Source organism: Salarias fasciatus, chromosome 1 (assembly GCF_902148845.1).
Source record: "Salarias fasciatus chromosome 1, fSalaFa1.1, whole genome shotgun sequence".
Lineage (NCBI taxonomy): Eukaryota > Metazoa > Chordata > Actinopteri > Blenniiformes > Blenniidae > Salarias > Salarias fasciatus.
In genome coordinates, this window is record NC_043745.1 from 23,890,364 (window position 1) to 23,916,406 (window position 26,043).

The 26,043-nt window shown below is 42.5% G+C and overlaps 1 protein-coding gene across 3 annotated transcripts in view; it reads right to left on the bottom strand.

The window, feature by feature from the left end:
- The window catches only part of sox6 (SRY-box transcription factor 6), a 125,768-nt gene that overhangs the window by 59,021 nt on the left and 40,704 nt on the right, over positions 1-26,043 (bottom strand). For all 3 annotated transcript variants that reach the window (XM_030094496.1, XM_030094509.1, XM_030094502.1), the window contains exons 4-6: positions 22,662-22,899; positions 19,459-19,669; positions 2,308-2,397 (exon numbers count right to left, since the gene is read on the bottom strand). In XM_030094496.1, coding sequence (XP_029950356.1) covers positions 2,308-2,397; positions 19,459-19,669; positions 22,662-22,899 — 539 coding nt within the window. The remainder of the gene's footprint in view (positions 1-2,307; positions 2,398-19,458; positions 19,670-22,661; positions 22,900-26,043) is intronic.

Sequence of the window (26,043 nt, forward strand, 5' to 3'; positions counted from 1 at the left end):
AGAAGAAAAGGCAGATGGAGATTTGAAATCATTAACCCTTAATAACACCATTCTACATGTCTGACTTAAGCCCACTGCCTCTACTGGATTATTGTGTTTGACTCCTGAAATGTCTTTACCTCCAAAGCAGCACTTTTATGTCGCCAAACACCCACATGACAATAGACTCTAATTTAAGGCATGCCATCTGAATAGTTGGTTAAGGCTGCAGACCCTCTCTCATCTCTGATTTTGTTGATACTATTGTTTGGTTTTTGTTTGTTTACTGTACTGCGTGTTGAACTCAGCAGGATAAAGTATTCAGGGCAGGTTTGAACACAACTGCAGTTAGAAGAATGTGTTTCTTTTCGTGAGTAAAGCCTCAGGCCAAAATCTGTCACACCTATTGTGTTTCATTTTTATTTGTTTTCTAAGAACGAGACAAAGTTATTTCCTCACCAGCCGAATCCCACCACTTGCCTCTGCGATAACACAATTACTTCTCTTTCAAGGTTTTGATGGAACAATGTCAAAAGGGAGCCTACTAGGTGCTCGGTATAATTGGCTGGGGAACCAGTGAGCGATCAGCTTAGAATATACAAGGCCACTCTGCCAGTAGGTGCTGCCGTCTTTATCTGCATGTCAGTCTTTATTCCTCACTATCTCCCATTCATTTAAAACCTACAGGCATGTTTGCCTTTTGTACTGATTTTAACCTAACAATTAATGGAACCTCAGATTCATCATAACACTTTAGATCTTAATCATAAGGTATTTTCTGCTTGGTACCTTTGTTTGTGTTTTAATTAGGCGGACCTTGTGCATCTCCAACCCTGGGCTTCTTTTTAATTGCCTGTATTTACATCAGGCAGACATCAAACGCGGAGAGAGAGACATTTGTAAGGGTGAGCACAAAGCAGCCCTTTGAAATGTCTACAGTCATATGAAATGGCATGCTAATTAAAAATCTAAGGCTGCCTCTGTGATAGGAGAAGCATTTATATTTGTAACTGTGGTGTATAGACTGTCTCCATAACTCATCAACAGACAGAGGCCATAGTGTTTATTATCAGGCTCCCTACCTGTTTACAGACCACCAAGTAACCTTCCCGTTCCCATTCATCAAACAGAAGAAATGCCCTGCCTGTAATTTAACAGACCAGCTTTCAAAAGGCTAAATCATTTTAAACATTTTACCCCATGCACTTTGATCTACGCTGGCATACAGAACACCAGGACAGGTACAATGAATCTAGTTTACCAAGCAATAATTTATCCTTCATAAAGGTTATTGCCCGTGAATATACTTATTAGAACATTCAACAGCCCTTTTCCTTTCCTCTGCAAGTGGAGAAATTGTAATTCAATAAATAATGTCAGAGGCCAGCCTCACTTAGGTATGTCACCAATGTTTTATGAAAAGAAACAATTAGGCATATGACCACAGGCACCTGCAGTGAACTGTGGTTTAACACCTCGCAGGTCTCTGAATTGTCCTTATGTAATGTTAATTAAGAATTTTGAAGTGTTGCATTGAGAATACATTGGTGTCTGGTCGGTTTCTAAGAAATAAAAAATGAAGACACATGAAGTCATCTGAAGAAGAGCTTCTCTGAGGGTGAGCGCAGGAGCCAGTGGCAGCCCGCCGTTATCAGCCGGCTGGTATTGTGCTCCTCTCTGCTCTATAAACACACCGGCTTTCAGTAACAGTCAGTGCTAAGGACTGAGCGGCAGCCCTCAGCCCACCTTCACCCTGTCATAAACAGAGATTTTGGGGGAGTGCTGAGTTGTGCTTCGCCGCGGCGCGCTTGATACGCCGTGCAGGGCGTTCACTGTCAGAGTCGAGACATTCCACTCAAACGTGGGCTCGCTCAGGAGACGGGTCTGTGCATCCCCGCACCGTCTCCTCTCCTCTCCGAGCGGCTTCTCTCCTTTCAGCTCCGCCGTGCTCTGTTTACATCAAGCACACTTTGGGTTCAACAATTACCAGAGCAGCGTGAACGCACCGCATGCGCCGGAGCAGAGGAGCAGAGGCTCTGGGCCGTCGAAAGGGACAACAACAATAAACTGCTGACAAGCACAGAGAGCCTCCAAATGGATGAAAATGGGCTGGGATTTTGAAGAAAAGCACTTTGGATTGAGTTGGGCATTCCAACAAAAGATAAGGGAGGAGAGAACAGAATGAGGAGGGCAGCCAAAGGCCTTTGTTTTATTTCAAAGAGCAGAATTTTTCTGAGATTATACAAGTCTGATAGATGTGAGGAACTTTTCTGTTTGTCCTTTGCATGATGTATCCACTTAAATCTGACCGAGATCTTTTATTCTTACCTTTGACTTCTGCTAGCAGTTCACTAGTGTTGAGCCTTTCCATTTTCTCTTTCCACTCTTTAGAAAGAAGTTTCTCCATGCATGAAGATTCTGAAAAGAGAAATATAAATGCACTCCCATTATTTGATAATTCATATTTTTTTAATGAAAGTAATATTGTATGGTGAAAATAATTTCTCATTTTATAATTTTGTAGAAGCCATAAATCCATTTACTTAAATGAAAATTCAGTGCATCAGATGAAAGAGAGGTATTTTATTTGATGACATTGCACAGCGAACATTAAAAGAGGCTCAGCCTGACAGCTGAGAGATGAGCTCAGGGTGGAGCGAGGAGGGAAGCAGGCATTGTGGGGATAGCGTAAGGGCAGAGACGCACATTAAGTGGGAGCTAAGGAGTGAGACTGGGTACGTCGAAACGTTCACATAGCTGCCAATGATGAAAACAATTAACATTTGTCCAGCAGACAATGAATCAGAGGAGGAATGGCTACAATCTGCCATGCTGTCGCTGGTGTAGCTTGATAAAGAACATACTGGGCTGGCTGACCCAGGCCTCCACCATCTCTCTGCTGCTGAAGGATCAGCATGTTCCCATCAAGCACCAGAGGCACACGCAGGCCTCCGGCCGTCCACCTTGAGCCAAAGCGTGGACACAAGAAATCTGTCCATCAGACATGAAGCACCCAATCTACATTTTTGCCTTTAATGATGTGAGTTACTTTGTGAACGTAAGGTGAGTGCGTTGATTTCTTGATGAATGGTAATGAGGTTTTTTAACAACTCCTCAGAGTGATATGTTCAGTAAAGTACTTTTCTTTGTATTTGAAGCAAATTTTCACAACAAAATCAAACTAATTAAAACAAATCTTGAGACCATACTGAAGACTGACCATTAACCTCACACTGGAACACACAATACACCGGCATAATGTTTCAAACCATCCTGAACTCGAGGTGTTTCTCAGCGTGCCGTGGCCGTAATGTGCGCCTGAATTCAATTTGCAGATGCGGCAGAGAGGAGGGCCGGTCACATGCTCAACTTTCTGGACTCCTTCTGTCTCAGCATTATCATCCACGACATCAAACAGAGTACAGATATACACAGCTGAGGATGTATACAAGTGTTGTTTCCTTTTATCCGCCTGTAACATCTCTTCCACAAACCAAACACTTCGACAAACACACTGACATCAGAGGAACTGGGAGTAACGGGGGGTCAGTAGTTTTTGTGGCCTTGTTTAAGGACGGCTTTCAGAGAGATCAAGCAGAGTCACCATTTTGTTTGACTGTCCACTTCCTCCAATGTGATGGGGGTCGACAGGACATCTTCAGCTCAGGGTCATTACAACATTTCTTCTGCTTTATTGACTTTCCAATTCCCAACTCACAGTTTGTCCCCTTGACCCCAAGACGAGGAAAGAAAAAAAATTCTATGTGTTTGTGAGTGTTAACTCCCTGCGTGGCACAAAGATCACAGATCTTAAAACCGAGGTTAAGGGCATGGGGAGTAGCAAGGCTCAGCGCTTCTTCTCTGCCTCTCACCACTGGGAGAGGCAGCTTCCTCTCCTCGAACAACACACTCCCATCAAAAATCATAATCCTCATGCAGACAGAGCAACGCCAGTGCTTGATCGTCTCTCCCCCTAAAGCACAGAAAATACACGTGTTTTAAACAAACATATTGAAGATATGTTAATATGCATGCCCCATCTCCCTCGCTCTCCTCTCTCTCAAACACACACACACGCGCGCGCACACACGCACACACACACACACACACACACACGCACACACACTTTCATCACAGATGCTCCTCCAGCACTTGATCATTAAGGAATGCACCAACAGTTGGAGATAATGTGGTGCCAGCTTCCATTCTACTCCAGTCCTCCCCCTCTTATCCACCTCCCTCCCAGGAGAACCGCCGCTCCCTCACTTCTCCATCCCCTCCGTCGGGCCAGACACGACCTGCCAAGTCCTCCAACAGGAGAGACTGCAGCTGGAATGCGCTGCTGTCCTCCCTGCCTTCCACCTGGGAGAGGTGAATAATGGTCTGGATTAGTCCATAAAATAACTCTCGAACACCTTTCAGTGCGCAAACAGTGTGGACAAAACAGGCAACCAAAAATGGATCTGGTGCAAGTGGAGCAACTTTTGCGCAGGCGTGCTCAAGGAAAACAGTATATGAGTCAGATGTCTGGCTTTTTTCAAGGCACCCTTCCACAGCCTATTTTCCTGAAGAATTTAGATTAATAGAAGGAATGCTATTTTAGTTTCTAGAATGCCTGTCTGTTTTCTGAGGGGAAAATATTGATGCCAATGCAAACACTGGTTAGTATCAACATACTAATTACTGTCAGCCTGTGACAGAGCATGTCAAAAAATGAAACACAGTCCATTCACAGAAAAATAACAGTTTGTTTGTTATAAAAGATTGACAGCCCACTCTTGATTTTATTGGATATCAACTAGTAGGACATGTACAAGTAAAAGTAAACATTATTTCTGACAGTTAGTGGAGAAGTTTTTGAGGTTTTTTTTTTGTGAGGAGGAGTTTGCCGCTCTTGTCCTTTCAAAGTAGGACATCACATCCCAGGGAATTAGCTTGAACAAGAGAACAGTCCAGTGAGTTTATTTTTATTTTCCTATGGGGACTCTTAAATCTCTCGCACCCCCCTCACCCCACCCCTTCCATTTTTTTTCCCTCCCCCTCTCGAGATAAAATGCTGTGTGGCTGGGGAGCAGGCCATTCAGCTGGGATGAGAATGGAATGAAAACAATAGCCCTTATCAGGCTCTTATTTACATTTTCCCAGCGTCCCTGCAGTAGACAGCTTGGCTTGTCACCAAGCCCAGATCGCCCCACTGGACCCAGACCAACTTCCTCCAGCCCCAGCGATTCCAATGGTCCCTATGGACCCCTGCCTGGCACAGACCCCCTCCGCTCTGGAGCTAGCACAGATAGCAACATACAAGACAAAACTACTGGAGTGTGCGTCCAAGACGTGTTCCCATTGAGAGGGGAATGATTTCTGGACTACTAAGCCCGTCTGGGTCTCATTGTCTCCTCTGTGGGACTGGTGCTCCATAGCTGGAAAACTGCCTTGAACCCTTCCCTCATTTTTTTTTTCTTTTTTTAATGGTTTCTTTTTTTAGTTTCCAAGTGGCACTCAAAAGAAAGTCAATAGTCACCACATGTTTAATACCGTCAAATTCGATATGTTTATCTCCTATCGGGGCTGTCATCTGTGGAACAGAGCTTCCCCGTGCAGGTATTCTTTGATCCTATTGATGTGGGCAAACAGGCAGAGGGATTGAGACACCTTAAGATGAGATGATTTGGAGAACTTTGGGCTGCATCGTTACTTTTTTAGCTTACATAAAAATAAAGCTAATGATTCTCATAAATCTCAACAAAGGAATGTTTCTAGGTTGATGTGTCACATAAACAAGGCTTTCAGCACCTGGCAGTCAGTGCTGCCAGGATATCATGTTCAGTGTAAACCACTGTTGGAAAGCTCGGAGGCAGGTTACTGTTATCTGTCCTGACACTGACTGACTCCCCCGGCAGTCCCGATGAAAAATATTGACAGGACTCCTTGTCTTTGTCGGTCCTTCTGTTACATATCGTTCTCATTTGGTATGATTCTGCACTTTCTCCCCTCCCCGACAGTTTAAGGCCACAAATAATGTTCTGGATTTGTTTTTCATTGTTAACATCCCAGAACATGATTTTTTTTTTTTTTTTTTTTTTTTTTCATTAAACTGAGGGTGTGCTGAAAGTGAAGGAATGAGGAAGTCATTAGCTAATTTATTCACTTTTTATTGCTGCTGTAAAACAAGTAGTTCATACAAGTAATTACTGGAAACTGAAGAAAAGCAAAAATCGCTGTTCGGTTCACCAAATTGACAAATAAATGCACCTACAAACAAGTCAAGTTTTGTCACTTTGGGATTGTGACGGACAGTAATAAAGCCGATCTTAAAAAATTCACTCCGCACAAATTTTCAAATGGCCACCCTGATTGCTTGTAGGAACATTAAGTAAAGTGTGTATATTAAAGCTAAAAACTATTAAAGTGATGCTTTCGTTAAAAGGCTGTCCTCACTTTTACGCATCAATGTTTCTGATCCGTAAAAGAAATTAATCTATGAAATGGGTTGGCACAACAGAGCGTGCCACCATGTTACAAAAACCCATGAATGCCTCAAAGCAAAGAAAAGGTTTGTTACAACATGCATCTGAGAGTATTTTATTACCCTCGGCAGTGAAAACGTTTCAACTGTCTGCCACCGCATTCTGAGCTTTCTGCGAGCACCACTCTCCCGGGAGAAAGACGATCCTCGTGTTTGAGTGTTTGTTGTTTTGAAAAGCTGTTGGCAGTGAAAAGAGGGCTATCTGAGAGAGTCAAATTAGCCATAAGTCATGGATGAGAAACTAGCAGACCTCCCCTTTAGCATTGGCCTTGTATATCAGTTGTCTCAGCCTCAAGGGGAAACGTGTAATTACTAAATCAATGATCAGCTGACACTGACCATATAAATAATTTCCTTTCCACAATGCAGACGATCAGACAGTAAAACAAATAGAGAAACAAATGGACTGTTTGCACTGAGATGGATAAAGAAAGCTGGTACTCTCTGAACAAGTATTATATTGAAAAATAAATAAATAAATAAATAAATACACAGTCCAGCCGGATTAGACCTACTAAAAGAATTCAATATAAGGAAGCTATTTAATGTGCAATACTTTAAAAACTAAAGGAACAAAAAAAATCCAAATAATGACAAAGTATATTTCTTAAATTGAATCATGCAACAAACATCCACAGTATGGAAACTATACTCTGATTGTGGCGTGGGGATGGGAGTGTCCTCCGGGCGTCCCGTGAAGCTATACGCTCTAATAAAGTAAGCAGTGGGATGCGGTACATCCACTGTCACTTTGATTGAAAATTGCACAAATCACTGTTATTTTGCAGTGACTTATGGAGCCATAAATTACACATCAATGCATAATTTACAGCACTATATGATATTAACACATTTGATTTACTTCATTATGTTGGCTGTATCATATGATTACACATGTAAACGTCTACATCCTAAAAGGGAAGGGAAAAAAAGTGTAAGGGCTTAATTAGCTTCAGGAAAAAGAGAAGCTGTCATATTTTCTACATTCAGTGTTGGATACAGTATATTTCTCTTATTCAGGCATAAATTCTGTCTCAGAAATAAAACTGTCAGAATCTCAGTCAGACAATGATTGGCTAACGTCTAATTTCCCATCCACTCTGCGCTGCACGGGAAACAAATCAAAAGTCGAGATTGATAAAAAAGAAAATGACTGTGACACACTCCAAGGAGTCCTTTGAATATCTTAATCACAGACACACTAAAAACAAGACCCCATCATCACACCAAATAAAACATAATAATTACAAGAGGCAGGCAGGGAAGTGAAATGCAGAGAGAAAACATGTTTTTGTCATTCAGCCGGTAGTCCCTGAGACAACAGCTGTTGGATGCTGCAAATACTCCTGAAGTCTCCATAATCATGGCGTTATTGAAGTGAGGACAAAAAGGGCACTAATTGCAAGGGAGCAATCGGAACGCAATAGGTTACACACCCGGGTGATGCCGCACAATGCAAACGCTAAAGAGGGAGCTGAGGGGGAAAAAAACATTCTGAGCACAACACTGCGTTGTCGCTCATTTTCAGGCAATTACCTTTCCTCGTTGTCAACAGTTGTAATAACCTCTCCCGTTTGCAGAAGACTCTCTGGTGCAGTTAAATAATTCCAGCTTTTTAATATGTAATTACTAGTGCTGGCATGCATAAATAAAGAGGTCCAGCTCCTTGAGACATGTCAGTGTATTGTGCAGCACCTGCACCTCATGGTGGGCTTTCTTTAACTGACACCTAATCATTATTCCACTTGGTGAACATCTCTGTTAGTCACCTTTAGATTATCAAGTTTGGTCATGTAAACAGTTGCTATAAATACACCGTAGGTAACCCTGATGAGGGGTGCTTCATCCCAGGTTGTGACAGAGAACTCGTATTCTCTGTTTCACTCCTTTCTCCATATCTGACACTCAATTTTCTTTCTTACTATATCCATGTGTGAATTCGTTGTCAGACTGTCAGTGATGTTATGGGTCAGTAGACGTTTTTCTTCTGACAAGTTAAATGTCATGTGAAAGAGTGTTTCAGGCTTTGTAGAGGCTGACACAAGGGCTGACATTGGACTCACAGTTCAGCACAAATTACATTCAATCGTTTGCACCAAAAGTTCAATTAATGGCTAAATGTGTTTGGTTCTCTCTTCCTTTTATGTGTTGTGAACTTGTGCTCGCTTTATTTTATTATCGCATGAAGGTTTTATATTTAAATACTGAAAAGAAAGTCTTTGACACAGACGGTACAACCACAAAGCAGAGTCATGTGAAAAGAGTCAGAGTGCAGCAAAGCAGCACTTTGCAGGTAACTTTCTGACAGGATTTTTCCCCCCTTCTCTTTTGCCTTAGATAAGTTAGAACAGACACTGTGCATGTGATTAAGAGTGTCGTCCTTTTCTTTTTCCTTGTCGTTATCTGCACTGACCAAAGTGTTAATCCCTCAGCACTGACCTGGCCATTCTGACAAACCGCACAGACACACAGCACCCTGACCTCTCCAAATAGGACACGTGTCTATCAAGCATATATGAATTAACCATCCCCAAGAGGCTTCACCTCCTGAGCTGAGCAGCATGTGACCTCTCCCAATCCATTTTACTGCGGCACTCTGTGGCAATCAGGCTTGAATTATTAAAGTGAGCAGTGAGCAATGATCAATTCATTGCGGCCCTTGCTCGCAGACTGCCCGGCCGTACTTCAGCAGAAATGACATTGAGAACACTTGAGTATGCTTCCAGACAATGCACATAAATGTGAAATATGTCAGACCCAATATGTCAATAATCATAACTGTACAGGCTGAGGCCATGTCCAGGCTAATCCCACAGAAACGCTGTTAGATGGCTATGAGGTGAGCAGGTTTCATTGCTGTGATTCCTTGCAAACACTTTTTTAAAAGAATCACTTAGAGAAGTTGAAAGTTACAGGAGTTGGTTCCTGTCAACTTCTATACCTTACCTACGCTGTGTTTACTGAAATATTATTTGATACATTTTAAAGCAAATTGGGAAGAAATAAAGACATACAGGTCTTATGCAGGGTGCAGGCCATAAAAAGCCCAAACTGAGGCAAATTGGTGTATTCCCTCTCTATCTCCTCAAATTAGAGAGGTCAAAACAAAAGCAAAAAAGTTGAAGAAGTGAGGAAAATTGCAGGGAAGTATTCAACCCGAGGAACCTGAAAGTAGGAGGAGGGCAAGGAAAAAAAAATCCAATCAAAACTTCGTCAGGAGGAGATGAGGAGCCAAGATAAACCAGTACTCAGAGCCCCCAAAACTGCAATCTCCCCTTAAGCCGGAGAGTGGCAGCTGGCAGAACAGCTGGTGAATAGGATTAATGTCAGAAGAATGAAATAAAACTCAACATATGTCCGAGCCTGAGGTGTTGGGACTGTGCGTGATTGTGCCCCCGATGGATGCCATGTGTGCAGCTGGAAGGAGCTGCTGTGCTGCTCTGCTTTCTACCCCACAAGGTCACTTTTAAGAACTAGGACCATTAAATGCTTGGATAGCAATATGAACTTTTGAGTCCATCTCCTCTCCTCTCTTTTGCTTTAAAGTCTGTGTTCGAGCAGCAGAGGGAGTCTGCCGAACACAGCTGGGGATATAATGCACTTAATTTCAGTAAAGAAACAAGCAATTTCTCCTTTAATTCAATAAAAGGAGATTAAAAAACAGCAAGTATAGAGAATAAGACAAGAACAAAAAAAGGCTTTGTTTAAATTGAAATAGCACTTAAATCACACAATATATTTCAGTCCGTTTTGCATCTTTAAAAAAATTTTATATATTAATAAAATGAACAATAATAATAATAAATTAAAGAATAAATACATTCCCCAGCGCACCATCACACGCATATAGTATACGGCAAAACTCAAAAGAATAAAACTACAGGTGGAAATTTTAAAAAGACAAACTCGTAGTGATTGTTTTTCACATGTTTCTGGTTATTAAAAAAAAAAATTAGTACACATTCTTCTGGTTTCGCAGGCAATGCCGATAAGGGGATCAGCTCCTGGGAAGATCAGCATTACGAGGAGAAATATGTAGAATTAATTTCAATTTATAATTTCCATTTGATGTTGGTAATCATTACGGTCCACACACTGTAATAAATTATAATAATTTCACACAAAAATTTAATTACTGGGTACCTTGCATAGGAGGGATTTTTTTGGGGGGTAGCCTGCAATTTAACTGTCAGATATAAACTCGCCTGCTAATCAATGCTCGAAAACATTCACATTTATTCATCTATGTTAAATTAATAGATGTGTGAAGAAAACGTGGAGCACTGTGATCATAGCGGTTCAGTGTGATTTAGTAAATTAATGGGTGTCTGACTCTACAAGGACAAAAAGAGACTAATAGGATCCACATGAATGCATTACAATCTGCAGTGAAGCCAAGTGTCTGGTACAGATATTGAAACTTTATTTCATGAACGCTGGACACCCACAGTTTACTTCAGCGTCTCCGTCATATGATGAGATATTTAGGCACAATTGATCCGAGCGCATCAAGACATACAGTGATAGCATACAGCCAATGGTGTGTGTGTGCGTGTGTGTGATTGTGTATGGTGTGTGTGTAAAACAAATTCTTAAGTCAGTGAGAAGCTATTATAAATTTTCTCTGCTGCAATTTGTATTTTTCATTTTTAAACAGTAATTAGAGTTGTTTATTGCACACTACAGCCAAAGTTGTTTACGAAGATGCCAGAGTTTAGGATGCAGACTTGCTGCTTACTGGACTGTAAGACTAAAGGTCACTATTTTTAGATTATGATGCTGTTTGCTTTCTGAACGCTACGCAAGACCCCCCCCCCAAAAAAAAAAAAAAAAAAAAAAAAAAGACGGTGTAGTCATACTCTGTTACTGTTAGAATTAGCATGATCTCAGTTATTAAAATATATTACACAAAAACGTATATCCACATGGTCTGCTGCACCATCACAATCCTTCCTTTACCATGGGATGGAGAAATAATGAAGTAACCATAGTACTTAAGCATTAAAACTCCTAAAATCTCCACTCACTTACCCACAGCTAAGTGTCTCAATGTGCTGTTGTTCAAGTTCAACAACAATGGAAGCTGTATTTTTCTTTTCACTGGGCTCACTCCCTTTCTGTGGGACACAGAGCCGTACGGACTGCAACCTGCTGGGAAAAGATGGAGACATTTGCTTGAGAGCGTAAGCTCATTGGTCCAGCTCACAACGGGGCTGCTAACAACAGTGTTACTGTATTGGCTTTGTTGAGCAGAGTGCCACCCACCCTGGAAAATAAGTGACAAAGAAGGAAGGTGAAATTTTTGCAGTGTGCAGTGTGTTCCATGTCATTACTCATTTTTGTTCATTATATCCCGATGATTTAACAGTGTGATATGTAATTGAGGGTACTGTATTAGTGGTCGACGGTTAACAATGGTCCAAAGCAGCCTTTAATAATTGCGCTAACAGTAGTTCTAAAGAGAGACGGCATTCATCAAATGATTATCATCACTGGCACCTAAGGTTTGCAGTGCAATAAAATATATTTCTGCTCATTTTCTCTGACATTTTCATCACATCTCCTTCCCTCGTGCGTTATTGAACAAGAGGAAAGAATACGCAATGACTGAAAAAGAACATGTGTTTCATCACTCCTGATTAAATAGTCTCTTTGTTCAAGACGCGGCACGTCAAAGTTTTGTGTAAGAAATTCATGCCTGCTGATTGAGGGGAAAAAAAACAATGCAAATATGTTAATAAGCTGCATCGACGCCACTTGTCATGTTTGGTCGTGTCAAGGCGGATCTCTTTCCTGGATGGCTGACGTACCTCTGACTTACGGAACAAGCCTGAAATGTGCTCTGAAATCATTAGCAGGCCACAGAGGCAGCCTGTGCCCGGGGTGTGAGTTACACTCGCACTATTTTGATCCGCGGTCAGATGACACCGGTTCTTTTGTCAAGTTATGTGTGGAGAATGCTTGGGAGCCAAATGCCACAGCTCGGACAGCGATACTTAGCTGGCACATAAGTCTCCCAGTGTAACCCTACTGCAGGCATTCAAACACACAGGCACATGCACAGCAGGACACATGTGCCCTCGCGATGCCCCACATCCCATTGTGGAATAACCCCGTTCTTTCCATTTCTGGCTGCCTTGGCCCCTCCCCCTCATTCACTCTCACTTGAACATCTTTGCAGGAAAACCCAGGCATTTGTCTCTGAATTGTAGACTTCTAGATGGCCCAATGACAAATATAGTAGCATTAATAGCTTCTGCCGTCTTATGTGTCAGCATTTCACCAACTCTGTGTCCCCCATAATAACTGCAGTGTCACATTAAGCAGGGCCATCACAAACTTGGGATGATCTGATCATCCACTGTTGTTTTATTTAATACTTTAAGTATTCCCTCATGTTTTTCTCCAAACTCCTGCTGCAGAACCAGTGACGTCAGGCACCACATTTACCACATTTCTATGCGGTTTGATGAAATGCAGCGAAAGAGCCATACCTACAACCAGCATGTGGATGTGTGTGCATGTGAAGACAAACACGCCTCTGTGCAACCCCGGCTGCAATTTGTCTCTCAGAGACACCCGTTTCCTCCTATCAAGGGGTTCCTGTGCAGCCAGTAAGCCAGGATCACAATGGAAGTTTTGTGCTGCATGGGTGCAGGGGGACACGCTCAACAGCTGAAACCCGGGAAGATGGCCCCTGGAATGCTCCACAGCAGTTGCTACTGTTGACTAATCGGAATATGAGAACTAGGGAAGGTGATCTTGAATGCAAAGAATGGCACATTGAAGAAGCAGCTGCTTGTTTTGTCATCTGAATGACCAAGACAGCAGAAAGGGTTCCCATTTTGAAAGGGGCAACAAAATCTATATCTTAGCTTGTGTAAAGTGAGACCTGTGTTGGCCTCCGTCGCCCTATGGGGACGCGCCTGTGTTATGTGAGGGCTCTGTATTGGAACAGATAGTAAATACATAATTCAGGAGTGGACCAGGCACTCTGAGCTGCCTGTTCCCCTCATGCAGCCACCCCATTTAGCAGTGGGCTCTGATCTCAGCCTGGCACAGGAGCAACTTTGCCACAAGAGAGTAAGAAAGGGTGGGAAGCAACATTTATGGGAGGAAGGCAAATGTTGATCTGGACCAGATAAAGGTGACAAGATGACAGGGAAGTGCACAGGCAAAAAAAAAGTGGGGGAAGGGGGAGAGTAGAGGGGAAAGTCGAGATAAAACCAGTAAGCAAAGAAAGAATCGGGATGAGAGACTAAGAACAGGGGAGGTAAAAACGCCGGGTACCTTTTTTTTGTGTGAAAGTTCACATGTCAGGCTGGCAGGCTGCCCGCGGCATACAGCCGAAAAATCTATTTAACGTCTGCTTCACAGGGTGACAAGAGGGTTGATTGGCAGAGAGCAGAGAGTCACTTTTGATCATGTGTCCTAACAAGCGATTCCAGCTCATGTCTCTTCAGCCTGAACAGATCTACATTACCTATTCAAACAAAAGTGACAGACCAGAGCGCTGCTCCGCTGAGCTGCTGCACCACGCCACAGGCCAAGACAGAACACACACACACACACACACACACACACACACACACACACACACACACACACACACACACACACACACACACACACACACACACGCACACTCAGCGGAAAGCCCCCGCTGACATGTACTGTATATGCATTCATCTACACACCATACTGGCGATCTGATCAAATAGAAAAGGAAACTGCTGAATTCATTATGACAGAAACAACAGATTAGTAAAGGATGTGGAAGCACAACACTCAGGAGGGTCACAGTAGCTTGACTGGTGTTTGGCCCGTGCATGGGTCCTGTCGAGAGGTTTGTGGCCTCACACCCTCCAGGAGGATTGGTGCGATCAGAGGCGAGCGCAGAGTTATGTATGAAGAATACCTCAAAATCTGCAACCAAGGCAACTGGATATCCAACCCTCATTGCATATGCATAGAGTCAAAGGCTCATGCTCAGATCATTATAACAAAGATTCCTATTAATTAGGTGGGATAAAGCAGAAGCAGATGACATGGCAGCTGGGATGAGACGAGAGGGGAGAAGGGCGGGAACTCGGAGGAGGAGAGAAAGAGCATCAATCTGTTTCGAGGGCAGCGGGAAGGTGATTTTTTTTTTCTTTTAAATAAAATGCACAACACACAAACACGTCATTACATATTCCAATCTTTAAAAACCACAAAAGCTGTTTTTTTTTTAAACACTAAATAGAAATCCAACAATACTTCAAATGCATCTGTTGCCATGAAGCACCTGCAGACAATTTCGCGAGCCTCCATGTAGAGTCAGCGGGGGCAGCGACACTGACAGGGGACAGTGTTACAACAGAGTCAAGAGTTCATCAGTGCTAATCAGACCACAGGCTTAGAGCTGATCCCATTCTCTTCCCAAGCTTTCACCCATCCCTGAATCTCATTACACGGCATGTTGTAATAGAGGATAATGACCTGGGGCTACTCGCACAATACTGATCACTCCCCCACACTCAAGCAACTGCACAGTCATTATACAGCGATAATACACAACCTCACCGGGGAATTACACTTACAAATAAAGACGAGGTGAGAAAGGCAGTGCAGGAGTGGAGGATATGTCTGAGTGGTAGCACAAAGCCACATACACTCCAGATATACAGTATAACCCCGTGCCTGCATTGGCACATCCTGCTGTGCTGCTTTATGGAACAAACAGTGCTCTGGGTACCTGCTGCTGTAATCGCGAAACTCTTTTGTCTATAGCCATTAGATGGACTTCTACCTGAGACTAGAAAGCATTTCCAACTGTAAACACTTGGCTGATGGAATTGCCTCTCTTTGCTGAGCTAATTAGCTGTGATTCTGTGAAAGGGCTCCAGGTGTTGAGTACTCTATTAGATTACATACTGTATCTTTACTGCTTGGTCTCAAAAGGATGTAGTTCAAAGATACAATGCGTCTTTATTTTTAAAATTTCTCTAAGTATTTGGGTGTTTCTTGGCAGTTTTTCTATACGGCTGGAGTTTGCAAAGTGCAGACAACTGATATACATAGATTATAACCACAGTTCAAGTGCATGGTGTCTCCTGTCCTCCACACACAGTCACTGGAGCTGAGCCATCATTCAGCTGTTATGCACAATTACAGAGGATTTGACAAGGCTCTGTTAATTAATAAAATGTAAGACAGATGGAGGAATTCTTTAGAAATGTTTCATGAATCAAGTAGAAACAATAACCAAATATATTGCATTGAGGATATCTTATATTGTTTTCCACGTTTTCCTCACCTAAATACCTTCTCTAGTGAAATAATTACCCCACTCACCAGACCAATAAGAATCACTGTGCCTCTGTTTCAGCTTGTCACTCAATCATACAAAGACAACAAAAGACATAACTGCATTGAGCTCAATGGTTTTTTTACTGGAAACTACTCAACAAGTAGCTACAGAGCCCAGGAAAATCCCTAAAAGCTTAGACAGGAGGTTGAAACCCAATTACCCGCCCTTGTCTTGGGGACGATCATAAAGACCCAACACACAAGTATTTCTGTGTTGACTTGCGCAGTATTGATTCATACTTTAGTGCATTATATAAAACTGTTCTAATTGCACGTGAATCAAATCAAGGTCACCTTGGGTTTTTATAATGGTGGCTATTTTTCTTTTTACACTAATACTTTATACTGACATTTTTAACTCTTGACAAGTGCTGTCTGGAGACTTATCCATAAATAATGCATTTACAATACCTAGTAAATAAACATGGGGCACAATCGTTAGCCCTGCTGGCAACTGGGCCTAATAGAGCTTTTACAGCAAAGGTGACTATTCAGCTAAATGCGGTGCTCACTGCTGGGAGGACATTTTCATTCATTAGCACAGTCACAAGCACTTAAAGCACTTTAAGGACCAGAAATAGAGAGTAAGGGTGGAAGGATAGAGAGGGTGAAAGGGTACAATTATATAGAGATGGAGGGATGGAGGAATGATGCTTGTAATACTGAGCACTGTCCCTATTGTTGTAATGCTTAGTAGGCGTTGTGGCTAATGAAGAAATCCTGCAATAATATTCCTGTATGGAATATACAGAACTGATAAAACAAGCTGGAATTTTTTTTTTTTTAATCACCCTCAAACTCTTAATTGGCCTACCAATATGCTAGTTTGCCAAAACCACCAAAAATAAAGTTATGAATTAATCGTCATCAGATGATATGCTGTTTAAAAAAACAAAACAAAACAACAACTGAGTGACTTCGGCATGTCAGTTCAGTCTCTTACAGTGTAAAAAAAATATATCATGTGCTCAATGTAAAAAAGCTTAAATAGATCTCAAGGTCTGTCAGAAACATGTTGGTACCATGTCCTGGAACCTTTTCAGCCAAAGCCGACTATATCACTTGAAGTGGGACTTCATGTTCAATATATGAGCAATATGCTGTGTAAAAACTGTGTGCCACGGACCATTTGTTTTCCCATTTACACTTGTGGTTGCTGCATTTATCCTCAGTCCATCAGGACAATGAACTGTCTTGACCAGAAAAGAAAGCCTGGAGAAGAATGGCAGCAGATGGTAAAGAGTCTCTGAGGATCTCGGTGATCCCAACCAGACAGGCTCCAAAGCAGCAGAATTAGGAACAACAGTTGTCGTGGGTAGATAAGCGATATATTTAGCTCATCTGTTGCTCGTAGCACATTAGCATCACCATTAAGGCAACAAATGGCTTCTCCAACATTCTCGGGTGTTCTTTAATAGGTTAATCCTGTTCTTTTCATTTCCAACTGTGCCACTGTCACTCCATAAACAAAGACGTAAGATTATAATTTCTCAAAGGTTTCTCTGAGGTTTTCCTTCCTCAGCTTCTGAGAGTCCCTCTTCCTCCATTTTACAGTAATCACTGATCATCACCACTGGAGCTTTCTCAAGTGCTCTCCAGAACGGAGTATCTCTCAGTTCCTACAGCTTGGGGACAGCATTCTGAACTTTGTGAGCCTCTTGTCTTCTGCTGTGTTCCCTGCTCAGAAACTAATTTCCTCCAACAAGGGAGTTTATTTTGGTGGTGATGATACGCAGCGCATGAGGCAGACCAAGTCGCTATTATTAACAGGAGATTAAAACAGCTGTATGGCACTCTAAAGCACCCTCTCCTTCCTGCACTAACATACGGCCCTGGATTACAAGCTGCACTTGACCATTTAAATTACTGCAACAACCAGCCTTCACCAGCTGGGGCTCATTACCATAATGCCCGCTGTCGCTACAGAGAGCGCTGACAATCTCGCCCTGGAAATCAACTCAACAAGAAACAACACACATATGAAAGATATTCTCACCTTAGGGTGTAACAAAGTGGCAATAGCAAAGGCACTTTCCTTTCTTTTACTAAACAGAAATTGTCCTGTAAGGTGCTGAGAGCAGCCGTTCTTGCATCCTGGGATCAGCTCCAGATGGAAAGCCATTGTCAAGAAAACTAGTGGCAAAAATCCTATATGCCCCTAATATTCTTGTCTATTGGTATGGAAGAGGAAAAAAAAGCATTTGTAAAGCACCTATGACTCGAAGAAGAAATCCTTACTGAGGAAAAATTCTGCTGCATTGCAATATTAGTCTGACTTGAGCAATTCCTAAGAGGCTTCTACCGTCTGATTTCGTCTTAAATTGTGTTTCACAAAATTGCTAATAACAATGGTTCTTTCAATAATACAAGGACTATTGAACATCACTAATTAAACATCACTGAGCTATTAAAAAAATAATTACCATAAAAGCTAAAAAAAGAAACGCTGACATGATCATGTCTACCTGATTGTTTTGTTTCTTTTAATATTTCCAATATAAACCTTTCCAGGTCACTTCAATACATTTAGAAAATACATATTGTTCAGATTGTGGAAAGATCTGTCATTCAGCATTGCTCGGAGGAATTTTGCCCAGTCTTTCAGCTCTGCTTCAGATGATCTAGATGACAACACAAATAATCACTCCCATAACAGGATATGGCTAAACCATTATCTGGCAAGAGGCCTGTGATTCTCTGATACTATGATAGCCAAACTAACACTTAAAAAAGAAGTGGCAAATTATTTTTAGGCTAACAGAGGTCTAATTTATTCGTCTGATGAAGTGCTTAAGCTAAGAGCTCCCCAGACACCAAATGAGACACATGCATTCCCAAGGGGGTTTAACATTTGATTGGATGTAGTTATATTACTACAGCCCTAATTAAGAAGGGGGATGTGTTTCAGCAGCTCTTTCAAATATTTGTTTTTCCGCCATACTCTTGATAGACTGCAGGCTGTAGGAGGGAGAGGCAAGCACGGTGAAATGGGTACAGATATGACAGAGACCTAGCGGTCCCGTCCCAGGAATGGATCTCTTTCTCGTCTTGGATAATTGTGAGGAAATCTTGAAAATCTGCCACCAAAAATCTTCACGGTGTGTTGGATGAGACTAATTAATAGGATGGAAAACAGGTAAAAATCCTTGAGTTGGATTGTTTGTGGGTAGTGAACTCTGATGAATAACTGCGCGGAGTGAAAAAGTGTTCTGTGTAGCAAAATAAAAAAGAGGTAATGTTCCTGGCATCAGGTCAGCACTATGAGTTTTATAGTCAAGGAGTTTTCCTTGGCATGCAGGAAGACCACACTTATGCTGAGGTGCACTGCCACACAGTCTTTGTCACATTGGATTGGGTTCAGAACAAACTGGAAATATTGTAACGTCAGAATTCCCAACGTGTGTGTGTCCGTTTTAGTGTTTGACACAAAGAGATACAAGAGAAAAGAGGCTGTTAAGTGAGAGACTTTTTTGAAAAAGGAAGGGAAATTTCGGACAGTGAGACAGACATTTTAAGGGAAAAGATATTTCTCTGCACATACCTCAAACACACACACACACACACACACACACACACACACACACACACACAAGGAGTTGTACCGTCTTGCTCTGTCTTTGTCATCTCCTCCAGCTTCTTCTGCTTCAGCGTATCCACTACGTCTGCCAGGCTTCCTTTGCGGCGCTCCGGAGTTCCAAACGCTGATCCGCTCAGCAGGTCACTTCGCTCCCTGGCCCCCTCCTCAGGCTTGTGTGGGGAAGTGGAATTGTTCCGGAAGGAGTAGAGGGAACATACTTTATTGCTGTCAGATTCCTGTAAGACAATCAAAAGTTGGGAGGGGAGACAACAAGGAATGGGATTCGTATTAAATGACGAGTATGCGTCTGTGTTCTCTCAGAGCTCCATTGAGCATTTTGACGTTTTTTTTTTTTTTTTTTTTTTTTTTTTTTTTCATTCAAATGCAGTGATTGCCGGGTCTTTTGCAGCTCAGGGGTGATTTGGCCATATCAAATGGCTCCACTCTGGCTTTTCATACAGCGGCTTCTGTATTTTCACCACTGCCTAGCTGCTCTTGTAAATGAGATATGACAAGTGAAAAATTGAGATGAAATGATGAGGTACACTTTCATAGGGCATATCCATAATGTGCTCAAGCTTTACTTTTCATCTGCAGAGACTACACAGAGAAATCTCCCAACTGTAATCTCTCAAATTGCTGTTGAGTGTGCATTTGTGTTAGGGTGACTGCTGTGTAATTTGTTCATTTTCTAGTAGAGACCTATTCTCAACTGAGAGCCTTGAGCCATCGTAAATCTGTGTCCTGTCTCGAGCTGTTGTTGTTTTTCAGTCCCACCTGTGTATGGTTTAGTATTTAACTAAGGGTCCTGTCTCTGGCTGACTGGCTGAGTGCTCCCCGCGCACAAACAGAGACATGAAGGAGAGGAGGAGAAGAAAGGGGGAGGGCTTGAGGGGGGGGGGGGAAGAGAGGAAGAGAATACTCCGCACTTGGGAGCGTAGTAGTCAGCACACAGGCCATGGCTGAGGGTTGCGTCTGACAGAAGGTGGTGTTAATTATGGCTCGTGGAGTCTGAGAAAGCAGAAGGTAGCTAAGCAGCCAGGAGTTGCAGCCTATAACGGGGGAACAGTTATCTCTGATTTAAACTTTGGCCCACAAAGTGAGGAGAATAAACATGACACGCATCTGTATCCAACACGGAAAAGTGAGCTTTAATCAACAGTGGCATGATAACAGAGTGTATTACAGCATGGTTAAACGATACAACCATGTCTGGAGCCACTGAGAATCCTAAATAAAAAGTCAGGAATGCAGTAAACTGGGCCGGGGTGTTGACAGTGCCAATTTCTCATCCCTGTGTGGCATGTCGAGCTCGAGGCAGAGTTGCGGCGGTGTGTCGGGTGGTCTGGTACCAAGCGCCAGGGTGGCACGACCGAGCGGCCTACTCTGCACCTCCCAGCCCTGTGTTGGATGATTATGCAGCGTGGCAGAGACAGTGGAGAGTGCTTGAGGGGAGAGGAGCAGTGCTGGGTTAATCAGCTGGCGTGGGTTCAGGGCACAGCCCACACAGACACATGGCACAGCAGCGGAGTCAGGTAATCAGCAAAGGCAACGCTCGCGTTCTTCCACCTCATGCCTTCTGCTTCTTCTCTGTTTCTCTTGCTGTTATCTTCCATGTTACTTTACTACTTTTGTTCATTTTGACTTTTCACTCCTATTTTTGAATCCTTTTTTCTGCTATACCTTCAACTTATTTTCCCTCTTAATTATTTTCTCAGCATAAGAAAATTGAAAAAACAAACAAACAAACAAACAACACCTCACACTTTTCCATACAGTACATCAGTGAAAAGTGTCTTGACATGAGATCTAGGCTATATAAGGTGATGTTGTAGAAATGGTCAAAAATCAACCTTTAATATTTAGGATAGGAATCAACTGGACATTATGTTACCGAAATCATGCTCAGGTTTCAGATCTGTGGAATCTTTTAAAGTTTCCTAATGTTATTTTGATGGCTGTTAGTCTTGTTTATCTCCACGTACCGTTTTGACTTTCTGTACAAGTCTTGACTGTGTTACAGCCAGTTCCTGGTTCCTGCTTTTTCCACATCTCTCAAGCCCTAATATTTTTTATTATTAAAAAAAAAACTCTGCAAAGAATAGTGTCATCCACTGTAATGATGAATTTTATGATGAATTTGGTGCATAATGTAAAAAAAAATAATTCCCATATGCAGTAATTGCATATTTTTTTCTAAATACATACAAAATAAAGATGAAATTATTTTCAAAATGTATTTAAAAGTGGATATCACCGAAAATATTAAACATATCTATTACAGAAATAGATATTAATGGCAATTGTAGTCATTGTTTTTTTGGTTAAATGGTGGGTGTAGACCTTTAAAAGCTCAAAAAAATACAGTTAATGTTTTCCCCAAATGTGCCAAACATCAAGAGGCCCTGAGAAATCCGTTGCCTGTCAATTACCTACACTGTCTGCATGCATACCCCTACATTATGAGGAGCAGTCTGCTGCACAAGCTATTCATGTTTCTCCGTGTGTGTGCATATGTGTATGTGTATGTGGGTGTGTGTCTGTGTCAGTATGCTGTGTGTTGTGCTGCAATGAAATGCTAAGGTGCTGAGGGTCTCGGTGGCCAACTGCAGAGCTACTTCAGAGGCCCTCTGGGTCTCTTTAGCACGAACCCGTCTGTCACACACAACCACCTGCCCCCTATGTCTATAGCCCACAAGTACCGATGCTCTTCCTTGCTCCGCTCACATCAAAGCAGCTCTGCGCTCAGAATGTGCCGCGTCTGGAGTCTTGCTGCAGATGTATCTCATACACAACAAGAAAAACAACACACGTTTATCAAGGACAGATATTTCTTTTATATCAACAAGAAGCCAGGGAAAGTCAAGAACACTGCCTCCGAGTCCATTCATCAAAACGCAATGCCATTACATTATTCAGAAAGAGTCAGAAAACCTCTCTTTAAACCAATAATAGCTCATGGCTTAGAGCTCGCTGGAGCTGAGGTTTCACAGTATATGAGAACCACGAGGCTGGAGCATCAGCTCAGTACAGACCAAGAACAATGAGTGCCAGTTCAGTGCAGGGATGAAGACAGAGAGAAGAGAGAAAAGGTCCTCTTCATTAATGTCCCAAATTCATGTCACTGCAGTTTTAATTAACTTTTTTCTTTCTACACAAAGATGCTTTGTCGACACAGAATGGAGTGAAAATTGATGGTATTTGTGTGTGGTTTGTTGCATTCCTCACCATGCGGTGCTGGGCTGACACCAGGCTGTCCCAGTCACTCTCTGACGGTACACTGCTGAGCTGCTGCAGCTCGTCTGGGGCTTTTCCATGGAGCAGACTGTGCAGGGGCAGCTGTGGTGTACCGTGGGCCTCTGCGCTCTCATCCTTCTCCCAAGACAAGTGCTCCTGACTCATGGCATCATCCCCGTCAACCACAGAGGCAAAAGGAGATGTGGCTTGCTTGGAAGACATGACTCTGCTGTGGGACAATTAAAAAAAAAAAAAGAAATAAGGTTACAAAATATGTCACGATGAACTCTGTTTGGTGAAGTGTTCTATAACTGAAGGGGAGTTCCATGGAATTAGTTTTACATAGCTGTGACTGCACTTGAGTAATCATTGTTGAATAACCAAATGCTCCACCTGACTGCCACCTGTTTCTGCCCTGGCCTGTGCTATTTGGAGCGCTCCGTGAGTTCCCCCATCTTTTGTTTAATTCAGATGGATGACTTGATCCTGGGCCGAAGCCATGCCTGTTTGGGTTCCGGCCCAAACCCCGAGAGTGACTCAGGCAGAAGGTCAGCCAGAGTAGGGATTCCATCCAGAAAAAAATGTGACCAATGTGAAAACTTCAAACCGTAAAACAAGTTTGATCGTACACTTCTTTTTCAGACTACTCAAGTAACTTTCTTTGACCTACTAACTGATTGGTTTTGTTTTCCTTCAGACATCTATTTTTAGTTAATCACATTTTTTTTTATGCTTTAATTGCACTCCGAAGCAGTTCTTTTGTTTCCCCTAAACAAATTAGAGCGTCACCAACCTCATGGTTTTCCCCAAGGGCAAACAAATCTCACTTAATCAGCCTATAATCCAAAAGCCAGTGGTGGAAGACTAAATTCACAAATCTGTCACTCGCTTTCATGAATATCACAGTGACAATTTGCTTAAGATATCAGGTGCAAAGAAAACTCACTTCAGCTGTTTTTTTTTCTTCTTCTTCCCACCCAACTTTTTGTCAGTGTGGAATTCATAGAACCAATTCCACTTTTTCTCACATTTAATAAGGCTGCACTCGTGCTGTGTGTTACAATGAATGAAATTAAGAACAGCCCGCAACTCTAATTATGCATTTGGCATTGAATTAAAAAGGGTATAATTTGACCGTTCTGTAGGTGTGAAGTGGGGAAAAAGAGCTGGAGTGTGTTGAACTCCTGGTTTTCCCTCAACTTTTGTTTGTTTTCTCAACTACGTGACACTGGCCATTAAAACTAGAATGCATCTACAGCGGCGCTCAGATCCTCTCAGGTGAATGAGTGTCTGCGTTCCCGTCTTTGCGTGCTTGAGAGAGGACAGAAAAATTGTGGGTGTGAAGTTATGAGTGTGTGTTTACACATGACAAAATGCTCGGGGAACATTTCATCGCCGATCACCATCTGCCCTGTTCTCCTGCTTTATCCGCAGGGGTCAGTGTGACAGCGTTTCAGTTCCACCGTAAGCTTGCCCTCAGCTGGAGGGAAGGGGGGGGGGACGCTCAAGGTTGAGGCAGGCTGTGCTGCGACGGTGTCCTTGCACTTTCAGTTGAGAGCATCAGGCACCAAGAGATAGGCAAATATATGTTCCTCTTTGGAAAGTAATTTACTGACAAGGTCTTTGGGTCTAATAGTTCTTCCCAAGGAAATCTGTCAAATGAGATGTACTGTCAACTTCATAATCACACAGTTGGATTGTTATTGCTCGAGGTAAGTTATATCCAGCACTTTTCATAAACAGTCTATCTAAATGAAATGAGGAAACATTTAAAAAAAAAATGAAAGGGAGATGAAAAATAAAGTACAACACATGGGAAACAAAAGCAACGTCACAACACAGATACAGATAAAATCTCTGCAGCTTCATTATAAATAAAACACAGGAAAGTTTGAAGGATGAATGTAGACCTCAGATCTTCTAAGCATTTATTCAAGACTTTTGCTTTTTTCAATCCTGATAACATAAAGCACACGAACACCAAACGAACTGAGAGGTCAGGAAGGATTAATGAATGAGTAACTGCAACTGAACTTTGCATATGATCATTATTCGCAATGTGCGCTGCTGGTATATCCATGCATAACCGCCTATTTCCATTTCCACTGTCTGTCTGCGTCTCATTTACTCACACACGATCACAGATCAGCCGGGGCAGTGAATGGGGACCCAAACAATGGCAGCCTAAGTTAATCTCTTGTGTCTCAGCAGCTGTACAAACAGACCCACTAAGTCAGGTAAGACAGCAGGGCAGGAGCGTGAACCCGTGCCTGACAGGCTGTCTGCCTCTCTCTCCCACTCTCTCCTTTTTATTCCGTCTTTTAACTGCTGTTTCTAGAAGAACTGAGAAGTGTCTTTAGCAGGACTCTCCCGTTAAACTATTTAATCAAATAGAAAAAAAGCTGAAACTATATATTGTTAAACTGACAATTGTGACTCGCAGCAAAGTTCAGAGAACACACACACATAGTGGTAAATACAAGGGGCAGTAGTGGGGTGTTGATGCGTGCGTGCGTGTGCGTGTGTGTGTGTGTGTGTGTGTGTGTGTGTGTGTGTGTGTGTGTGTGTGTGTGTGTCTGTGCGAGTGTGTGGCAGGAGCAAGCTGAGCACATAGACTTTGACATATTTTTTATTCATGCACCCAAAAAGCTCGAGCCCGAAGCGCAACAAGCACCTCGTCCTCAATGGAGTGTGAGAGTGAAACAAAGCACTGCTTTTGTATTACACAGTAAATCAAGTGGTATTATTTTACCACTAAAATATTCAGTCTCTCAGGCACTTTTACTTTGGTCTCCAGCCATCAGTCAAACTGCTGAGGCGTGAGTGAGAGAAGGGGATAGAAGGAGAGAAAAGACGAGCGGGAGCATTGGAGACTCCATTCTCCTGTAACATGTGTCTACAGCAATCTTGTTAAAGAATGCAACAGATCTGCGGCAGGCTCCATAACAGTATTTGTCAGCAGGAGTTAATAATTTATTAGCAGTGCTGGGAGGGCTGCGCTCGGGCAGCTAAAGAGTACGGAGAAACCCTTCTGCCCCACCCCCACATCTGACAAGCCCCATACAATACTACCTCATATTATTGAAAGGGAAAAGGGGAAGTGTGGCAGTAATTCTCTGAAAATATCCGGGGGCAACCGTACGGTATTTTATTCCTCATATTTGGAGTGGGGATCACACAGCGCTGTGATCTAAAGGGGTACGTGCGCAGTAGATCAGCGAAGACACAACAAAGACATTTGATGAGACGCAAAGTAGAGAGCAGAATTCAGCTGAATGTGCTTACCACCGACGCACGTAGGATCGTTTCATATTCTCTGATAGAATAGCTCTGTTTACACCCTCGGCCTCCGTGCTTGCAAAGTAAAACCTGC